Genomic DNA, 17,079 nt, shown 5'->3' with positions numbered 1-17,079 from the left:
GCCCCAGGGCTGCCGCACCTCTCTGGTTTGCCTGCAGACCTGAGCTGGGGAAGGCGTCTCAGACCCGAACTGTGCCAGCGAGCAGCAGTTCAGCCGCTGACACATCCAGGCTCGCACGCAGCCCCCGGCAGCCCGATGCCCAGCAGCGCTCAGCCTGGCTCATACACACACGCCAGCTCGCAGCGGGGATAGCCGGCACAAAGGAGGCAGTACAAAGCACAGGGTGAGGAGGAGAGACAAAATAGCCAGTGCTACATGGCCCTAAGCTGTAATGGTGTGAAAAATTTTCAGATGAGAGGATCTAGAAGAGCGTGTGAAAGCCTGAGCAAACCAATTCTCCCTGCTTCCACCCAGCTCACCCCTCTCCAGACCTCACACACGTCCCTTTTTGAGGCTGCAGGTGTTGTCAAACCTGCGATGTCCTTCAGTAACAGTGAGAAAAAAACGTTTCCTTTATTGCACATTGTTCAGCTTCAGCTCCTGAGCCATGAGCACGGCCCTGCATGAATGATGACCAGGGCAGATATGCTGGGAGACTATAGTTTTCCTGCCCATCCAACAACACCTCTTGGACCCATGATGGGGAAAAGCTTGCACACACCACACAGCAGCCTCCACTCAGTTTGCACCTGAACATAGCCTGGGAAACACCACCATGCACATCCTCACTGATCATGTATTCCCCACAGCCCAAGCTGAGCAGGTGTGAGAGGGAAGCACAACTTACTAGGCACACGGTTGATAGCTTTCAGGGGTCTCAGGACACGGACAGTGCGGATTGCAGACAAGTTAATGTTTTGGAGATCCAGAGAGTACTCCACCATCCTGCAGAAGGGGAGAGAGAGGGGGGGGGAAAGAAAGTTTAAAAGAATCCAAAATCTTGGCTTGAGTCACAGAGTCATTTTTTCTTCACTGGTGCATTTCTAGAAGCCATGGGGATGAAGCCTGAGTCTTTGGGAGCAAAGCTGAAGCCTCTGGGAGCAGGACTGGAGCTCACAGCTCCCCTGTGCAGAAAACACAGCCTGTCCATGGGACGGCAGCAAGGCAGTGAGTGGTGAGAGCGTGCCATGAGGACGCAAGGCCAGGAGCTGCAACAACACTTACCTGCCACAACCACCTGGAGGGAAAGGAGATGCAGGAAGATGCCTCAATGAGGAGCATGTGCTCCTGGCAAGGGCACGCACACAGGGTGGACATTTCCCACGAGGCCAGGAGGAGGGGGGCTGCATAGCCAGGTCTGCTGAGCATCACCTGCAGCACAGCAGGGTGCTCCTCACGTTCCCCTCATCTCACAGTGCAGGATGATGTACCTGGAGGCAGCTTCAGCTAACCCGTTTTACCTCACGTAGAAGCAAACTCTCTACTTAAAGTGGTAAGTTCTTTGGCTAGGTGGGAAGGCTTCTCCCATAGCTGTGAATCACTCCTTTCTGACACCAACCAAAAGGGGAAAAGCCTAATTTTAGGACATATGCTAGACCTTAGCTTTCCTAACCCAACAGCATGCTCCCTAAATAACCTCAAAGTGCAAATAGCTATGACTAACATGTTGGCTTTGCTGCAAGAGCAGCAGGTGCAGGTGAAAAAAAGTGACCTGGCCCAGCATCCCTTAGCCCAGTGTGGCAAACGTCCAGGAACCTGCCTGCCTCTTGGAAAGCACGGCGAGAAACTGGATTATACTGACCATTTACCCTGCCCAGCAACTTCCACCTGAGGATCTCGAAGCATTTTGTATGGTTTAGGTGCACGAAGCCTCCGGGAAGACACCAGCTTCCCTGGGGTGACCCTGGATGCACAGAGGGCATCACGAGGGTGACAAAATTGGTAGGTGAAAGAGCAGCAGAGTCAGGACAGGAACTGCTTCTCCTGAATCTCTGCTCAGATGTGAATAATGAAGCTACAAAAAGCTCCCTTTTCCTTCCAACATGCTTAAGAGATGGGGAGGGAACAGGGGAACACAGACTTTTGTTACTGCACCCCTTCTTAAAGCAAAACCATCACCATTTATAAGTCAATAGTCCAGGAGCTTGAAGTACACCCAAATCCCTCTGCCCAGGAATGACCAAAGAGTGAATTGGAGAGGCTACGTGAGACATCGATAGGGAAATGGAGCACAGGCAGCCTGTGAGAAATATCAGGGAGAGGACTTGAGTGAGATGGACTGATCCTTCCAACCATCACCCTCTTTGCTGGAAAGGACCTTGAAGAGCAAATGTCTAGTTATCTGTCTACACCTTTCACAAAAGGGACTCGTCAGAGTGATAGATTTTCAAACACAACGGGGTAAACCTGTCGAAGTGTTGTGATTATTCTCTCTCATACTCTTTCTTTCTCTCCCTCATTCCTTTCACTCTGTTCTCTCATGCACTTTTAGGGTAATTGCATGAAATAATTCTTCCTCTGAAATGCAGTGGCATTCATTTACCTCCCTGGAGCTGTCAGTTCCACATACACTGAGTGCAGAGGGAGAGAGGAGGGATTTCATGCAGATAATCAAAATATTCACACCCCCAAAACAATGCAACCCAAAAAAACCCCACCCCAAACCAAGCAGCAATACTTAGCTTACAGAAAAAGCATTAGTGATAGGCAGAGGTTTGGGATCCCATCAAGTGAAATTGGGAATTATGTATAAAGGAGGAAACCCACTTACTGATATAAATGCACAGACATGGGAACGTCATGCAAAGCACATGACTGTGGGGTGCAAATGAACACAGTGCAAAGGGCCTTGAGTAAGCACTGATCAACCTTGCTCCAAAAGCATAAAGCAAGACTGCCCCATTTAGTGAGTTGTCAGTCCAGAATTAGACAAACCTACTGAAACTTTGGAACCACAGTTACAGGCAAAGCACCATACAGTCACGGCTATATTGCTCCCAGGACACAGGCTAACATCTCTTCACAGCGCAGAGACCTGACACACAGAGGCCACTTCATGACTGAAGGAGTCCCTACGCTGCAGTTGGTTATAGCAGGTAGGCTTATGCACAGGAACAAAAAGGTCTCCAAGCTTGGTGAAGTCCTGTAGAACATCCTTCCCTCTCCTAAAAAAAAACACATCCCCTAGAGCACTGGGTTGAGGTCAGACCTCTGAAGGCAAAAAATTTATTTTTGAGCAGTAGCAGAACAACCCGAAACACATTCTGTCAGATGCCAAATAAGTAAATAGCCCCCCAAATACATCTAATTTCTAAAAGTGGTCTTTTCTGAACTGCAAGTGACCAAATGAGAAGTCCTGAAGAACACCGTGACCCTCACAGAAACTGAGCACAGAGCTAGGGCCAAGATGAAATTGGTGGGCAGAGGTGACATCTTTTGTTAGACTTAGCCATGCAAAATTCATTTAAAAAGAGAACCTCCATTTACAAACTGTTCGAGTTTTCTCCTCTTGTGGCTAGCATTACAATGGGTGTCACTTTAAGTAGGGGCACATTGCTGCCCTCTCCTACCTTTTGACCTATATGGTGGAATATAGGTTCATGTGTCTCTAGAAAAGTAATAATCATCAAAGGAGCAAGACGAATGCTACCCTGGCTGTAACTGTGCAGCTCCTACAGCCAGCGAGCCAGCCTCCTGCAGCCCTTGGTGGCTGCAGATTTGCTGTGATTACATTCCAGTTTAGCTAGGAAAAAACGCTGAACCGTCAATCACTGCCAAGGGGAACAGAAGGCTGTTCCCAAGGACGGGTCAGAGAAGATCAACCATTAAGTTTTTCAGAGAGCAACTTCTAACAAAACTGAGCTCAGACCTAGCAGGCCCCAGGGCTTCAGCTCGCTTAGCAGACCCCTTCTGCCCACGGTTCTTCCTGAGGCCTCCTGGTCTTGGCTGTAATAACAGAGACACATCCAGGATGCTTACATCCCTGTGGATGAGCTATACCTATTGTAGTCACGTAAATGATATCTAGAACAACTCCAACACAATTCCAGTACAATTTTACATTGGGGCCACTCGTTCTCACTGTTTTGTTCCTAGTGATGGCTTTAGCATCAGCTTATGTTCACACTTCTCTTTGCACAAGGGTAGCATGTCCACACCACGATGGACTGCAGCTAAGCGAGGTGAAATTAAATTCCACTGATTAACAAAAAAACCCATATTTTCTGGGTAGGTAAAACCAAGGAATCCAAACATTGCCTCCTTTTTCTAATTAAAAGGGATCTCTAAGCAACCCTGCTGGAGTCTCTGGGCATCTGTAGCATTTCAGGGATCGCCAGCCCAGCTGGTTTTGCTCTTATCTTTCTCCAGCCAGCCCTGCTCCCTGCTGCCTGGAAACCCTACACATGTAACCCCTCTAGGTTTGGGCTGTATCTGATCTCCTACTGCCACATACAGAAGGGGTAACAGGTTGACATAGTGTCAAAAGGGCACATCACAAAAAGTGATCAGCCAGAAACTGGCAGCATATTTAGGTTAGGATGTTCACGTTTTCCCTTGTCTGTGTCTCAAGATCTTGTGATGGTGGATTCACTGCTTGGATCCTTATCACACCAGCAACCTGGGAGCCGTGTGTTTGTTGGGTGTTCATAAACCAAGAGCAGGGAAGCATTAAAGCTAGCCCCAAACGGTTGCCTCCTTATTAACCTCCAGGAGCTTTCCAGGCTCCTTATCCTTCCTTTGTGCCATGAGCAAGGGTAGCCCCCGTGACCTGACTGCCCTTCATCTAGTTCTCCCTTCATTCTTGGCTGCTTTAAGCATGTCTTGTTTGTAAAAGCTTTAGTGCCTTTAAGGTCCAGGGGCAGTTGGATGAAGTCTAGGAAGCGAAAGAGAGAAAGGAAAAAAAAAAAAAGTCTGTGCTGGTTGCAAGCTCTCCTTTCCCCTCATCGTGATGGGGCAGAGGGGAACACATCTCTCCCAAGGGAAATGGCAGTTCATTTCTGGCACAGCTGAAGTATTTTGTGGCCTCTGGCGTGGGTGGACGAGTGCAGGGGCAGGTTAGGAAGCTGGAACTATGCTAAACGAGAGAGAAACTCCTGATCTATGATGGAATTTGAGCACTGAGCTGTCAAGATAATTGAATTTATACAGTAATTCTTCTTCTTCCCTCGCTAGAGATTTTCTTCTTCAAAACTTTCCACATGAAACTATTCTGGAAGGAGAGGGGATTGATGCATGCACCATCCCCGCACCACACGGCTCAATGTTGATGCACGGTGGGAACACTGACGGGGTGGGAAATGGGACAGGGGCACTGGCTGCACGCATGGGGTTCATCCTGCAGAAGCAGGGGGGATGCCTGGTGGGGGATGCCTGGTGGGGGATGCCTCTCCACTCGAGCTCTGCCTCCCTCCCCACTCTCAAGGTATCCCACCTCCTCCCTACCCCCTCTCTCTCCTTACATCCCTCTGACTCATGCCTGCCTGCAACATTTCCATGTCTCATTTTTCTTCCTCCTTAACTTCCAGGTTTTCCATTTGCCCCTTCCCTTTCCTTCATCTTTTTCTATTTTGTCTCATATCCTTCAATTCCCTCACCAATCCTTTCTTTCATCTTCCACCTTCCTCTTTATTCCTTTTGTCCCTTTCCCTAATGATCATCTTCCTGCTTCCTCCTCTGACTTAATCTCTGCCTTGCTGATAAACATTAGCCTATACCCAAGTATGTCTGCTTGGCTGAACACACAAGAAACCTTAAGTTTAACAGAGGTGAGACGAAGCTAGTGCAAGGGAACAAGTGAACAATCTGTTAGCACATTGACCCTGTCCAGAAAGTGCCTGGTCTGCTGCACCCCATCCCATGCCAAGCCACTGGAACAAACAGTGAGCACACAGGGACAAGGGGGCATGCAAACCACCAGCATCGCAAACCTTCCCTGCTCAGGGGGTCTCAACAACAGCAGAATATTTTCACCAGCTACAGCTTGGCACTTCTTCTGCTCCTCTTCACCTGTGAGCTCGAGAGTGGGCTTGGATGTGTCTTGGCACTCTCCGCTTCTCCAGCAGCAATGAAACTCAGGGAAGAAGAGCGATGCCCATTGCCCAGCAACAGCAGTGCACAGCCAGCGTGGCTCTGTGCCAGGCACGGGACAGCAGACTGACCAGCAGGATGAAGAAACAAAAACCTAAGGACTATTTAAAATAGGCATAGCGAGAATATGAAAACCATGTAAGGAGTCCAGAAAATTCAGACTTGATCTTGCTGTACGTGTAACCCAAGATATTGTACTTAGGCAGTGCCTGGCTAGCAGCTTCCTCGCAATTACATTCAATTAAATCCACAGTGAAAACAGTTCAAACACAATCATTCACCTCTTCACATATACATCGCCTTATACCTTTATTAAATACTTATTAACTTTCCTAATCTTAGCTCCTGAACTTCTATTTGCTGAAAATTAGCAGCCAAGAAATAATATTTAAAACATATTCTGGAAGCATTCATGAAAAATACCAAGGCAGTATTTTTCTTAGGACACAAAGCCAGTATGTTTTTGTCAAATTCAAAAGCTGCCTAATTCCCCTTCTCTGATAGGGGTTTTCAAATGAAATCTAATTAACTGCAGTCTAATCAATTCATATTTCTTTGTCCAATAAATTTGGGTTTGGCACTGAAGCCAGAAACTTCGTGGCTGTGACTAGCTGTAATTTCAGGCTTGCTATGGAGTCTCTGTGCAAAGTGAAGCTTTTCCTGCCTGGGGACTTTTATTTGGTCCTTGCATCTGTGAGCACCTAGGGTAACCAAGGCAGAAGATTGTTTGCTTGCTCTCTGCCCTGAATTCCTTCAGCTTCTCAGCTGTGCCAGGGGTCTAAGCCTGATGTGTACCTATACCATGACTAGATGTGATTTAACCAATCTCTTCTGTGTACAAGACTATGCCTTTCTGTCCTCGGCTCCTTGATTTGGCCATCAAATTCCACAAACCGGAATTTCTACCACTTTGAAGATCCAGTCACAGGGAAAATATAAGGCTAAGTCTGCCAGTTTTCCCTGTCTGAATTTTTAATTCAGATATCAGCACCAAATGTTGGAGCTGACCTCTCTCCGTTTACCAAAGTGTCCATCCCCCTGATAAGTAAGCCATGTGTGAGCCATCCCACAGCTCACAACTCCCACCTGCAGTTTGTGGGGTGGTGGTGGAAGACTGATTTACCCCTAAACCCTCCCACCTCTGTATAACACACCAGGATGAGAGGAAGGTCTCACTCCTCTGCTCTGGCTTCGAAGACTGTGGCTACAACAGAAAGGAGCAAAGCCACTCCTCTCACTAGACAACGTACTCCAATGATTCCATATGTCCCCTCTTATATTAATGAATCTGCGCCTCCTGCGGCACGGATGAAAGGAAATTAAAAAGCACATGCATCGCTAGATCCATAGTCTGGCCCTCAGCGGCCAGAGATGTAGCAGTGGGCAGGGGACATGGAGAATAGGGCTCTATTAGCTGAATCTGTGGTGTGCAAAAAATGGAGGACAGGCAGCAAAATCCACTTACTGATACCCACAGCTGCCTGGATAGTGGGGACCATCAGCACTGGAGCCACAGCAAGGAGGCAGGAGGAAGAGCACACAGCTAGAGCGTGGGGCACATGTGGCATTCAAGACACCTCCTGTCAGCCCTTGCTAAGGCTGGGCATGCCCTAGCTTGTATACAAGGAGAGCTCTGAGCAGGCAGGCACCGGTAAGGGGTGAATCCAATCTCTCGCAAACTCATCTGGAGATGTCAGAAGCAGAGCCAAGAGATTTTGATAAGGCTTGCCCAGATGCTGGGCAATAGAGGAGGGCTACAGATTCCACCCCAAGTCTGCAACTACAGGACTCACACATACCAGCAGAGAGAAAAAACACACAGCGCCAGCAAACAGGCTATTTGCCAGCCCTAGGACTGCAGGGCTCCCAGGTGGGATCTAGTTTTTAAGATGCCAGCATGCACTATGCCAGCCCTTTTGCTGTACAGCTGGAGCCAGAGCCTCACTTGCCCCCAGAGGTCCTGGGGGCTATGGCGGAAATTAAAGACTCTTTCTAGGTGTCCCCTTTCCCCTGCTTAAAGAGTTGTGTTGTGGCTCATGCCCCCATTTCCTTCACTTGCTCACAGCTGCAAGAAGGTACAACCTTTACCGGTGCATTGGGAACGGGCAGGGGCTTCAGACAGCACGGGGCACCAGCCCACATGGGGTGTGCTAAGCACATGCAACCCCTGCAGCCGCATCAAGGCTGCAGTCGCCTACGGACTCCTCCTTAAAATATTGTCCTCATGGACACTCTGTTTCCCAGCTGATGGGTGATTTGGACCTGGTCTTTTGCTATATGAACATAGCTTGCTCCGTGGCGCAGGAGGCACGGGGCTGCCAGGCATCCCCCAGCACTGAAGCTGCTATCAGCTCTCTTGATGCATCCTTGAAGAGCAAGCCCTGCAGCCATTTGCACACATTTTGCACAGTTTGGTGCCTCTGGGGGTCAGGTTTCAAAATACACCCTAAATAGATGAGCTGGTCTCCTTTCAACACCTACTGTAAAAAGGGTGGATAAACATCATATGGGACGTGGCCTGACATTACACAGCAGGCCTCTAAATCGCTCTGCAAACCACAGTGTACTCAGCTAAGTAGGCCTGCTTATGTCTTTTAAAGTTAGAGCTCATCACGCTGCAAAAAGACAACTCTCTGCTGACATAAAAGCTGGGAGATAGAAGTAAAGAAAAAAAAAAATCCCTTTCTAGTAAAACAAGGGCTGCAAAAATCACACCCTTTTTTCCCCCCTTTATAAAAAAAATAATAATTAAAGAGGCTATAGTTCTGTTAGTAAAAAATGAGACATTTCTTTGGGGAGTGATAGATCAATTACTACTTACACAGTCAGCTCCAGAGCTATGATGCTTAGTACTCTTAAAAAAAATAACCTGCAACTGTCCCCCCTACTCCAGTACAAAACTTTTTCTTTTTTACCTTTTTTTTTTTTAATTGCTATGCAAGCAAAAGCTGCTGAAAGCTTCCACAAGCCTGAGAGACTGGTCCCTTGCTGCCTGGAATGTGATTATTTCACACCCCTGAACACTCAGATTTCTCTCCAAACTGTGTACTAAGAGAAAACGTCAGAGTTTCTTAATAGTTTCGGAGACATGATACGAAAAGACATAAGCAGGTTTTCACACTGCGATAAGAAAGCCAGAGGGACTCGCCAAGCTCAGATGACTGAAGACGAGTGACGGGGCCTCACTTTTGAAAACCAGGAGTCTGAACACAGGCTCTGAGCTCTGTATTTCATTGCTTAGGGAAAAAAAAAGAAAAAAAAAAGGGTGTCTGCAGCTTGGTCCTGCAAGCCTGCTGATGTTGCCTTTTTTTTTTTTTAATAAAGCTAAAGATTCACATGGTAGGGAATAAGCTTTTAGGGAGGCAAAAAATCAGAGGCAATAATTGAGAACTACACATAACACACGCAGGGTACCACTGCCTCCTTGTTTTGATTCTTCTCTGGTGTGATTCATTTCATTTTGATGACTGCTTTCATTTCAATATGTTGCACATCTATGGATAGTTTTACTAGGAGAAAGCAAATGAAATAATTAGTATCATTAAGGAGGAAAAAGTGAGTGCATGTTGGGGGGGAGGGCTGTACTTCTGATATTTCTGCCTTTGGTTAAGATGCTATTTAGCCTGCTGCTTGCTGGTTTCCATCTTTATCTGATCACTGCTTGAAACACCTAATTGCTGTATTTATTACAGTTTTCTTTAACTTCCCATAATTTTAGAGAAACTTTCATTTGGCACTGAAGATTAGCTAACTAGGATTTTCTGAGCATTCTGCTGTTTACACTGCTGCTAATAAGTATTTAATGGTCTGAGATTTTAAAGTCATAACTATGCAAATTCTGGCCAGGTCCCTGAAGGACCATAGTTAATTAAAAGCAAAGAGAAAGCAGAAGATTGGCAACACACTTCCCCATCTTGCGAGATTAAGGCCAGCCAGAGTATTTCAGGCTAAGCGGCATCTTCCCGGCATGGAAGGGCACCGCGCGGTGCCAATTTTGTTTCCTAGGAATGGGTGGGCATTTGAGGCTGAGGGGTACCTCTCATCCTTCAGAGAGCTGCCAGCCCCCTTTCCTGGGCTTATATGAAGAGAGATGAGCTGGGGTCCATAGGTGTAAACCAGTGGCTTCCCAGTAAGGAGAGGGTCAGGATTCAGAGGTACACGCACTGATGCTGCATAGGTTTGAAAAGAGCTTGGGCGGATGGATTCGGGAAGCAGCATCCTTGCAGGTTTATGGAAGAAAGGACTCAGTATCTACGGAATTAGAGAAAGCAGAAATCAAGGGCAGTAGATAACTATCAGAGAGAGAAGATACAAATAATAATATTATCTGAGTCACTTTCCAAGCTCCCAGTGTGGAAGCTGCACAAAGCACTCCTGAAGAAGCTAGCTGGCCAAAAGGCACAGGGAGCTAGAAGAAATGTTCTGCTCAATCTAAGGGTCTACCAGGCATGCCCGCAAAGGGATATCCAGCTGTGCAAAGATACCAGAAAACCCTCTCCAAAGGCTGCATAACTACTCAGAAAGGAAAGGATGGTTTGGAAAAGAACTTAGGATATCAAGACAGCTCTGCTACCATACTATAAGTGAAAAGAGATTAAAAAAGCAAACTTAGGAAAGCTTTCAAACTTCCAGGACAATATTTACCCATGATGATGCATTTTGAAATTAATTGTTTTTCTTATCATGATATGCCACAGGTTATAGACAATTTCTGAAGAAGATGGACAAGAAATATTGAGCTGAGCTCCTTGTTGACCCCATCCTGGCCAACAGGCAAAGGAGATGATGGAAGAAACTGGTAACATACTGCTGGCTTGGCCAGCCACATAGGGCAGGAGACTTGCAGACCACTGGACTACCCCTGAAGAAGCAGAAATATTAACTGCTATTTCATTAGAAGAATTAGTTTGTAGGGAACTGAGAGACAGACCAGTTAGGACATTGTTAAATGAAAGACCAAAGAGGAAAGTGATGAAATTAGGAAAAAAGTTAATTCTTACAAAGCCTCCATGTTAAGAACAAAACTAATCAAGGCAGTAAAAGATGTAAAGAGGAGAAAACCAGTATCGTCTATATACCAGTGCCAGGGGCCTGAGTAATAAAGAGAATACAAATTGTTCATTTTATGAGCATAAACAGCCTAAATGGTATTAAGAAAGCCTGGTGGGAAGATCTGCATGAAAGGAATATTAAAATCAATGATTTTAACCTAGCTAGGGATGCTCAAGTGGACAGAAAGGGAGGGGGAGTAGCACACTGTCAAAAATGGCATTTTCTAGTACAGAATCAGTGACAATTTGGAAATGAATACTTATGGATTAATTTTCTGCCATATAAAGTAGAGAATTCCTCCTGGCTAGAGGAATGGGCTGACAGGAGCCTCATGAAATTCAACAGACAAATGCAAGGTCCTGCGCCTGTGCTGGACTGAGCTGCTGCCTAAGGACTGATGGGTAGTGGCTCTGCTGAAAAGGACCTGTGGGTCCTGGGGGACAGCAGGCAACATGGTCCATGCGAGGAAGGCCAATGGCATACCAAGCTGCACCAACAGGAGTGCAGCCAGTAGATGAGGGAAGGGATTTACTTTGCACTTTGGTAGACCACATCTAGAATAGCATATTCAGTTTTGTGGCCTGCAATATAAGAAATATCTTAATAAAACTGGAGCAATTTCAGTGGAGGGTCACCAAGATGCTCAGGGGCTGGAGCACTTGCCCTGCGAGGAGAGGCTGAGGGATAGGGGCTTGCTCAACCTGGAGAGGAGATGATTTTTGGAGGGACCTAGCAGCAGCAACTTGGTATCTATGAGGAGGCCAGTAAAGAGATGAAGCCAGGCTCTTCACAGTGGTGCATGGCAGGAGAACAAGACACAATGGACATAAATCCAAGCAGGGATGGGAGGTTCAGACTTGTTACAGGGATAAATCAGCAGTGGGGCTGGGGCACAGAGAGATGGTGCAGTCTCTGTCTGTGGTGGTTTTCAAGACTTGACCAGACAACTCTGAACAACCTAACTTGAGTTTGTTGTTGACCCTCCATTGGACCAGATACTTCACAAGGTTTTCCAACATGAATTATCCTATGAATGCAATTACGTATGTCCAGATCAAACTGAAACAGGCTGACTAGGCTGACTTGGTATTGGTCTGTAATTCATAAGAGAAAAACGCTTCCCTTGTCCATCTGAAAGAGTTGAATTTGAGCATCATGTCTTGGGGACACCTAAATGTTCTTGCAGTTTTCCAGCATTTACAGTGATGTGCCTTACAACTCAAGGAAAATTACATTCAAGGATAGAAGATACAGAGACTGTCTATTAAGTGTTTTGTTTTGGGTTTTTTTTAATCATAGAACTTAAAGCTAGGACTACTTGAATTACATATCTCATGTACAAATCAAGTAAGGTCATCAACAGTACTAGATATACTTGGTGGATTAGAGAGGTCATATTCATGAAGTTGAAACCACACGGAAACAGCCATGCATCAAACTGGTCAGGATAAAGACTTCAATTCACGAACTGTGGATGACAGTCAAGTGGTGTTTAGGAATATTTATCAGGTATCCAAGAAGTTTCAAGAGAGGCAAGAAAGCTGAACGGGCTAAAAAGGTAGCACAACACAAGTGAAAGCAAAAGCAGCAATGTCATATCAAGAGAGTGGAAGATGATACCACTGAATATAAATTAGGAGATGGAAATTGTAGAAAATTTGTAAGAGAACTGAACAAGAACATAAAATGGTACAAGTTAATCTTTGGAACAAGAAAACAGAATTGCCAAGAACAGTGTAAAAAGGCAGAAAACTGTAATTAAAAAAAAGTTCTGTGGAGAAGGTCAGATGATGTATGTGTACCACAGATGATAATGAGCCAGTTTCAGCTCCAGCTGTGATCAAGTATTTTAGGCTGTGCCTATCAAAATGGGGATATTCTAAGATAAGTAGGCCTGAACAATTTATATCCAAGAGTCTTAAAAGAGATGGCCAGAAAAGATCTGGACCAGTACTAATGATTTTTGATCAGTCTCAGAAAACTGGGAAAGTATCCAAGGGTCAGAGAAATTCTGATACTGTGCCAGTACTTTAGAAACACAGTGATCTCAGTAGGCTTACTGGACTGATGCTGATCACAGTACAGTAATGAAATCACCAATATGCAGCTTTGATAGATTATGGAATAAACGCGGGTAATAAAATTAACCATAATCAACACAGGTTTAAGGAAAAATAGACATCATCAAACTAATGTGCTATAATTTCTTATGAGATTACAAGTCTGGTTCACATAAGTAATTACGTTGATATGGCTGGAATGATATGAAATCATGACATACATTAGCTGGAGAAAAACTGGCTAAGTAATAAACCTCATATGCAACAGTAAATGGGGACTCGTTCGTGAGCAGATGTATTTCTGTAATGCACAATTCTTGCTGCTCTGTTCTTTATTTATTTATCACAACCTGGCAGAAAATTAAAAAAAAAAATCATTGATGGATTTTGCAGTTGAAGCATATTTTTGGGAGAACAGAAAAAGAAATGAAGAGGACAAGTCAGCGATATAGAACAGTATGAACTGCTTTGGAAATGCAAATAATATGTATTCCAGCGTGAACAAATGTAGCAGCATACATCTGGGAACAAAGTTTGCTGTTCCTACTAATAGGAAGGGATTTTCTCTCTTCAGAAGAGGAGCCTGAGAGGGGAAAAAAACCCAACTGAGCTTGGAGCCAATGGAGAAAGCAGCTGAATTAATTGATAGGGAGATGCAGCAATTGATTAGATAGGCTACTGCAATTCTTTGCTGTAGGAATGGGGACATTTCAGGCTGGAATAGAGAAACTGTATTACCACTGAAGACACTGAAGTGGCTACACAGAGTACTGTATCTTGTTCTGATGTCCACCACTTTTAAAAGCTGTTAAAAAACATTGCAAGTGCATCCTAAACTGTCAAAACATATCAAGTCACGCCATTCCTCTCATCAAAGGCAAGGCTAGGATGGGATTTGACCACAGCTTACAAGATCTACATGGCAAGCTCCAGTGTGATAATGGAGAGAGGCAAAGACGGGGGGTTCTCTGAAAGATACACCAGCCTCTCCTCAGCCAGTGGACTCCGAGCAGCAAGTAATTAAAGAAAGGTTTTGGACACATTCTGGGCACACACTTGTCATCACAATCATCCCGCTGGCCAAATAATGAAGCCCCCTTAACCTTCCAACCTACTTACATAGGTAAATTGCATACCAGAACATGTTGTGGGTATGCCATAGAAAAGGGCAGACACAGACATAATTCCCACCACAGATCGCTAATTACAGCACTTGGCTGTAATTGTTCTGCCAGGCAGAACAAACACAGCCTCAGTGAAATTCATGCCCCTAGGCCAGGCAGGTTGCATGGAACTGAGGGAACTGGGGTTGTTCAGCCTGGAGAAGAGGAGGCTGAGGGGAGACCTTATCACCCTCTACAACTCCCTGAAAGGAGGTGGTAGCGAGGTGGTTGTTGGTCTCTTCTCCCAAGTAACAGGGGATAGGACGAGGGCAAATGGCCTCAAGTAGTGCCAGGGCAGGTTTAGGTTGAACATTAGGAAAAATCTCTTCACTGAAAGGGTTGTGAAGCATTGGAATGGGCTGCCCAGGGAAGTGGTGGAGTCCCCATCCCTGGAGGTATTCAAAAGATGGGTAGATGGGGTTCTTAGGGCCATGGTTTAGTGGTGGGATGGCAGAGTTAGGTTAATGGTTGGACTTGATAATCTTAAAGGTCTTTTCCAACCTAAACAATTCTATGATTCTATGAATTCACTCCTTGCACAGGGACCCTTAGGACAGAGTCATGCAAAGGGATGTCGCCCTTCCCAGAGGCACAGTGGCATCACCACCAACCGCACATGAACACAACTGCTTCATAGGGTAGAGCAAGCAGGAGAAATTGCTCACTTTTTTTGCTAGAGAACTGCCTGACTTAAAAAGCTGATGAGCACTAGCCCAGAAATAAATTACTTTTCTCTTGAAGTCATGTACATAGAGACACCAGCTTGCATTTCCAACACGATGCGTGTTCACATTATCTCAACTTTCAAAACTTAGTAGGCTCTCAACTTTAGGAAGCTGCCCTTTGAAGTTGCCTCAGATTCAGCTCTCCAAATGCACCCATTGCTGTGGGAAACAAATGACGACAGACAAGACCTAATCACAAACACAGGGGAAAAGGGACTCCCACCAGGACAGCTGGTGACAAGCACAGTCTGCTTGAAACGTCTGGGAACTTGCAACCTCCTGTTGCCAGCGAGCAGTTGGGAACTGGAGCATCGGCAAGCTGAATCTGCAGCCCTGTTGCCTGTGCACACAAGGGCATTGGCATTCTTCAACCCAAATTGCCTCACTTGGTTTTAGGGGCTCCGAGGGGAACAATGAGGGAGGGCGTTGACTTCGGACTGTTGTTTTGGGGTTTTTTTCTAATCCTTTCTGAAAAAAAATATGTTGAAGATGGTTGAGGGAGGGAGTGAGCAAGAGGGCAGAAAGTTCTGGTGATGTCAGCTCCTATCGCCATGGCAACTGAACATTTTTAGTGACAATGGAGTCTTCCTCCTTGAGCTGCTGGGTTGCGTGGGGAGCAGGGGCAAGCAGGGCAGGGGCACACGAGGGAATTCAGCTAACTAAAACTATAGCTTCTGGCTTTCCAAGGAAATGAGGAGAAAACTACAAATGAATGCCTGAATACATGGTTTATATAACCAAAACACCGTCTGGGGCAATAGCAGCAAATAATCATTTTGCTCTTTGATAAAACATGCTGTCATGTGGCTAGCCAGATGGAGGTATCTCTGCCCAGGAACGCCCAACAGAACGGTCCCTTGCCTGCACTTTGCTTTTCCATGCTACAGTATATCCTTCCAACCTTTGCTGCCTTGTTGATGTTCATTTCAAAAGGCGGAAGGGAAGAGAAGGGGCTGGGAAGTATAGTCCTTGTTCTTGAAACTGAGAGAGGCTGCACATCTTCTAGACAGTGCATTACTTCCCAACATCATGGATGTTTTCTTGAGAGCCAAATTTATGACCTCCCTTGCAGGCAATGAGAGTCCAGGACCATGAAAAGGAGAAGGCCCTTAGGGAAAACCAATCAGGATGTAACACACCAGCACGGAGAAAGCATGAAAGACCTAATGGCAGGATGGCTTCTCTTAGTCAGAAGGCTAAGGCAGCATCTGGACCCAGAGTAAGCTGAAGCTGTGATCCAGGTGTGGGACCAATCAGCATAAAGCTTGAGGCTTAAATTTGAGGTTAAATAAAAGCCTCCAGTCTGTATGTAATGGCGAGTTTGAACCTTGGATTTGATTTAAACAGTGCAGACAATTTTAATGAATTTCAAAGAATAATGAATTAATAACCACAAGCTTTTATAACTCGAAATACATTATATAGTCATTAGTTCTCTATAACTAAATGGAAAAATCTTTCTTTAGCAGAAGTCTTTTGAGATCAGATATTCTAATGAGATTACTATCATTTCAGCCTGACACCTCATGAGGACAATTGTATAGAAATCAGGAAACAAATTTCTTTCAGTTTTGGACCTGAAATGAAAAATCCTCCACACTGATTATTTTATATCTAAGGATTTGATTCTAAGTCTCCTTGGCATTGAAAGGAGTTCACATAGGAGTTTTTTTCCTGGTACTGCTATCAGATGCACAAAAGACTCTCTCCTCAAATTTCTGCCAGCAATGCCAACAGAGGGAAACACGTAAATGGAATTTACTCCCTTCCCATCTAGGTAGCATGGATTTCACTTATTTCCTTTTCTGTATGGAGTAAGCACTTGATCTCACCCTCTTTCATTTAGCATTGCCCCACTGATTTCTTCAGATAGCACCACTCACATACCATGCTTGCAGGGACACCAGGCAGAGCAAGACCCCTGGTTCCCAAGCCTTTCACCCCATATGCCGGTGATCCTGTGCCCACCTAGAGCAGACCCTTCCTCCCAGCATACCACAGCACGTCACCCGCATGTGAGGAGCACTGTGGCCTCCAAGGGCCCCCTATCAAACATTCCTCTTCTTTCCTTTCCTCCTCAAAGGCTGCTGTGGTAGGGTCTTTGCTTTCCCT

General features: G+C 45.6%; 1 protein-coding gene across 1 annotated transcript in view; it reads right to left on the bottom strand.

Moving 5' to 3' along the window:
* CACNA1I (calcium voltage-gated channel subunit alpha1 I) overlaps positions 1-17,079 on the bottom strand; it is a 169,214-nt gene that overhangs the window by 69,607 nt on the left and 82,528 nt on the right. The window contains exon 4 of the mRNA XM_035903190.1: positions 728-825. Coding sequence (XP_035759083.1) covers positions 728-825 — 98 coding nt within the window. The remainder of the gene's footprint in view (positions 1-727; positions 826-17,079) is intronic.

The sequence above is a fragment of the Egretta garzetta genome, unplaced genomic scaffold, assembly GCF_000687185.1.
Source record: "Egretta garzetta isolate BGI_Z169 unplaced genomic scaffold, ASM68718v1 scaffold51, whole genome shotgun sequence".
NCBI lineage: Eukaryota > Metazoa > Chordata > Aves > Pelecaniformes > Ardeidae > Egretta > Egretta garzetta.
The sequence above is the reverse complement of the archived record's forward strand: the minus strand, read 5'-3'. Positions and strand labels throughout refer to the sequence as shown.